Source organism: Xyrauchen texanus, chromosome 15 (assembly GCF_025860055.1).
Source record: "Xyrauchen texanus isolate HMW12.3.18 chromosome 15, RBS_HiC_50CHRs, whole genome shotgun sequence".
Taxonomy (NCBI): Eukaryota; Metazoa; Chordata; class Actinopteri; order Cypriniformes; family Catostomidae; genus Xyrauchen; species Xyrauchen texanus.
Genome location: NC_068290.1, coordinates 35,398,790 through 35,403,224, shown reverse-complemented (window position 1 = coordinate 35,403,224; position 4,435 = coordinate 35,398,790). Strand labels below are relative to the sequence as shown.

General features: G+C 44.3%; 1 protein-coding gene across 1 annotated transcript; it reads right to left on the bottom strand.

The window, feature by feature from the left end:
• Positions 1-251: 251 nt before the first annotated feature.
• LOC127655453 (transcription factor SOX-4-like) lies at positions 252-3,561 on the bottom strand. Its single transcript, XM_052143281.1, has one exon. It carries the CDS (start codon positions 3,153-3,155, stop codon positions 2,085-2,087), a length of 1,071 nt encoding a protein of 356 aa, XP_051999241.1. The 5' UTR covers positions 3,156-3,561; the 3' UTR covers positions 252-2,084.
• Positions 3,562-4,435: the final 874 nt, after the last annotated feature.

Genomic DNA, 4,435 nt, shown 5'->3' with positions numbered 1-4,435 from the left:
AGGGAGTATTCGAACACAAGTTTTCTGGCACATGCTCGACCCATAAACACTTATGAACTTGATCAGAAAAAAAAGGCACTTCAGCAACATTGTTGGCACTTCTGAGTGAACGTAAAAACAAAACAAAAACGTTGAGATATGTAATGTGTTTTGCAAGTCCAAACAGACAAGGCAGATGGTTTATCTGGAGCACAAAGTGACACGCCCACTTATGCAAATGAGAGAGTGAGTCAACAGAGCAGTGTTTAGGGTTCAGTTCCAGCTGAGTTTATTTCCTTTATGAAAAAAGTTCTGTACAGGAGTATATGAACAATCTGACAGGCAGTGACTTGACACAATAAGCTGGCATGAGACTTCCTCTCAAAAATGTATTATGGCATGATTAGACAAAAACAATATTTCTACACAGCATATTGCACAGAATGGATGAAAATAAAGTTAATATATTTCAACTGTATATATATATATATATATATAAAAATCCTTAACAGCCATCTTGAAATTAAGTAGGTTAAGCAAGGATGTATAAAAGGTAGCCGTTCTAGTGCCTGTCGAGATAAAGCGCAACAACATACATAAACACACAATCTTTTTTGCCTATGATACAGCTGTACAAAGATTTTTTTTATTTTTTATTTTCTCTGTTCCTTTTTTTAACACAACAGCTAGTATAAACCTGAATCGGAAATACAAATCTATTCACCATGCCTGAAGATACTAAAACAATTAGCTATACTTATCTGACAAGTAGAAAAGATTAAATATTCAAATACAATGAGGAACGCAGTACAGAACCGTCGCGAAACTCAACTCGACCATTTGAATATGTGTAACGACTTTTCCATCCAGTGGTTTCTCGATTTAAAAAAAAAACATCGATCGATCGTTTTAAAGCTACAATCAGGTTAATTCGGCACGATCAGAGGAAATGTAGAAACTAAGCACATGTTGGCTTGAACTGGGTTTTGGAGTGTTTATGTGTCTTTAAGACGCCTGCAGATTGAAACTGTAAACATGAAACAGGAGGACGACCCACCTGCTTTTTTCTATTATTTTTTTTTATTATTATTGTTGTTGTTTTATATATAAGGAAATCCAAAAACAGCGATTCACACCGATCGACCCTTTTATATATATTTGTACAAAAATACACTGAGAAAATAATCAAACGTTTCCTCTCTTTAAGTGTCAAAAGTCTACATTTAAATATAAAAAAAACCCAAAAGGTTAAAACTCTAGCCCTTCTTCGGAGAAGGAGACAGACAGATGCGAGTGTACTTACGAGAACATAAAAAGAAGACAAACTGTTTGGCCAGTATAAATACATCCATAGAAAATGGCATCTGAAGAACACAGGAAAGGAAACAACGATGACAAATCAACAGTAGCCTATGTCTCAATACTTCCGGAAAACAACTTAAAGAGTTTTTGGTCCTGAATAGAAGAGAGTATATAAAGTTCAGCACAGATTTGATTTTGTGTTTGAATCCTGAAGAATGAAAACAGCTGGTGATTTTTTTTCCCCGCGAGTAGGAAATCAAACTTGGCGCCATCTATCCATTTAAATAATGCTAACGCTAGTTCTTACAGAAATCTCAACACAAGAGAGGACAAGTAACATGCGTTTCTTTTTTCGTTTTCTTTTTATATATATAAAAAAAGTTGTATTTTGCCAACCCACCTTGCTTAATAAATCCGACATGATTAAAACAGCCCATATTTCAGTTCTCTTTTTTTCCCCTTTTCTTTTTTTTTTTTTTTTTTTTTAAGTAAAAATGATTAAAACGGACATAAGCCCGCCTTCGATGTACGTGCAAATCAATCACAGTTTTCCAGTTCAGATCGTGTTTTCATATTTTCTCAGTAGGATCTCAGTCACTCCTCGTGAATTCCGTCCTCGTGCCAAGCGCGGGGAAAAGACTTCAGTCCTCTCGCGACACTTTTCCATCCTGTCAGCGTTTACCGCTTTTGTTTATCAGCGCTTCAGGCGGGACCCCTCACACGGTGGCTTACTTTACAAACATGCTCGTCTGCAATCCCTTTTTGTTCAAAGATTCTTCCATCCTCACGCCTAACTTTTCTGTCTAGTTCAGCACGTGAGCCGTGAAAACCAAGTTAGAAATGGTCGACTCTAACCAGTCCCCTGAAATCATTTCACTCACCTCAGGGGTGCAGTAGTCGGGGAACTCGAAATGAGACGCCCCGGATTCGAAATGCATGTCAAAGTCTCTGTCCAGCACCGAGGAGCCGATGCTTCCCAGAGACATGCTGTCAAAACCTGGGCTCGGATTGACGTCCAGCATGTCGTCGTCGAGTTCCTCGTCTGACGAGGAGGAGAACTGGGACGAGGACGAGTGCGATGCAGACGGGGTGGGCGAGGAAGCCCGCATGCTGGTGTACCTGGAGGACGAGCTGCTGGGGGAGTCGGCGCCCTCTTTCCCGCTCGTCGCTCCGTCATCGTACAGGCTCAGCGGGTCGCTGGAGTCGGCGGAGCTGCTCAGGGTCGGACTGGCGGGCACAGCTGCGGAGGACGCGCTTATAACGCTGCTGCCTCCGAAAAGGTAAACCCGCTTCGTCTTCTTGTCAGGCATTTGCTTGGAGGCTGAGCCCGTCTTGGATTTGTACAGAGAGTGGTGATCGGCGGGTCCCTGCTCGGCATATGTTGTCTTTGCGCTCCCCAGAACAATTTTTTGAGGCTTGCTCGTTGCTCTGGGGCTTCCGCTCTTTTTTGCAGACGGTCTTGACACACCGGCACTCGCGCAGCCGATCTTCTCTCCCTTCTCGCTCGGCTTGGAGCCGCTCGACTTGACCTTTTTCCTCGGCCGGTACTTGTAGTCGGGGTAGTCGGCCATGTGCTTGAGTCTGAGCCGCTCCGCCTCTCGGATGAAGGGGATCTTGTCGCTGTCTTTCAGGAGCTTCCAGCGCTTGCCGAGTCTCTTGGAAATCTCCGCGTTGTGCATGTCCGGCGACTGCTCCATAATTTTACGCCTTTCGATTTGCGACCACACCATAAAGGCGTTCATCGGTCTCTTGATGTGACCGCTGGGGGTTTTGCACCAGCCCGGGTCAAGCTTGTCACCCCCGGATGCCGTGGAAGAAGCCAAGTCCAGCTCCAGTGCTTCAGGATTCTCGGTGCTGCTCGTTTTCTGGACCATTGCTACAACAGTCCGTCAGTGTGATTTCAGTTGTCCCGAGGAGAGCCAATACGGCTGTCAAACCACGGAAAACCCGCTCTAAGCCGTTTTTAGTGCAGTGGCTTTGCGTGAAAGTTCTGTTTCGGGGCTTTTTCATACAGTTCAATGAGCACAGTTCCACAGTGTCCGCGCATCCAGTAATAATGTTGTCGAATAACAGTCGATGCGCGGTTGAAAGTTTGTATATGCGAGGGCTCAGTGTTTGTGCGCGCTGCGGTGCAGCAAAGCTCTGTTCAAGTTTCTAAAGATATCGCACTCCTCCTGCATATCCTTCCCCCGTTCAAACCATGCGGGAAAACCAGGATGTAAAGGAGCACAAGGGTTCGTCTCTTGTATGCAGTCTGTAAGTTTCAACAGACTTCTATATTGCCTCGTGCAGCTTTATCCGTTTCCAAAGGTAGAATAGCGACGGCGTCCAGCCAATCAGCGACTGTCTCTAGCCTTCCCTGTGCCAAAACACGCCCACTCACTTCTCATTGGCTGAAAAAGGAATCTAATAATAAGCAGCGCGTGCAATGAGGAGCTTTGGCTCTGACCTCATTCCAGTATACACCATAAACTTAGTTTTAAAGGTAAAATCATGTGTGTGTGTGTGTGTGTGTGTGTGTGTGTGTGTGTGTTATTTTTCATGTTTTGCTAGTAGACCTGGGTCTAATGCTTATAAATAAAAACACGGGCTGTTTCGAGGATAGGTACGTTTTCTGTCAGGTACTATCTGTAAAACCAACACAAAATAAAACTGATAAATTCGTGCCAATAATTAAATGGACTTGTATGTGTGGTATTGCCGTTGTCCATCAACACCAGCCGTTCATCACTCTTTTCTAAAGCTCAAGGTTCAGCATGCTGTGTAACTGAGTCCTGTCCTCGACTTTATGCTCATTAATGTTCTCTGGATGAATAGGAAGAGGGCGGAGCCTCCGAAAGGCAGGCGGTCCTTTGTCACAGCGCGCACGCCCTACGCCCCTAAACAGAAAAGCCAAGAGCAGCAGTATTCATATTCAAAGTTAATGCTAAACAACACACTCTACGCACTGTCTGCTTATCAACAGGATTTAAATGCTCTGGAATATGTCCCCCCCCCCACCCCCCCACCCCCCCCCACACACACACACACACACTTCCCATGCACCAATAGTGTTGCATTGGAGACTGGTGCATGTTTGGAGAAGGGCTAGAGGTCTGCAGTCATAAACACGTCTGTTACAATATTAACACGTTCGGTTTGCACAGTTGTTATT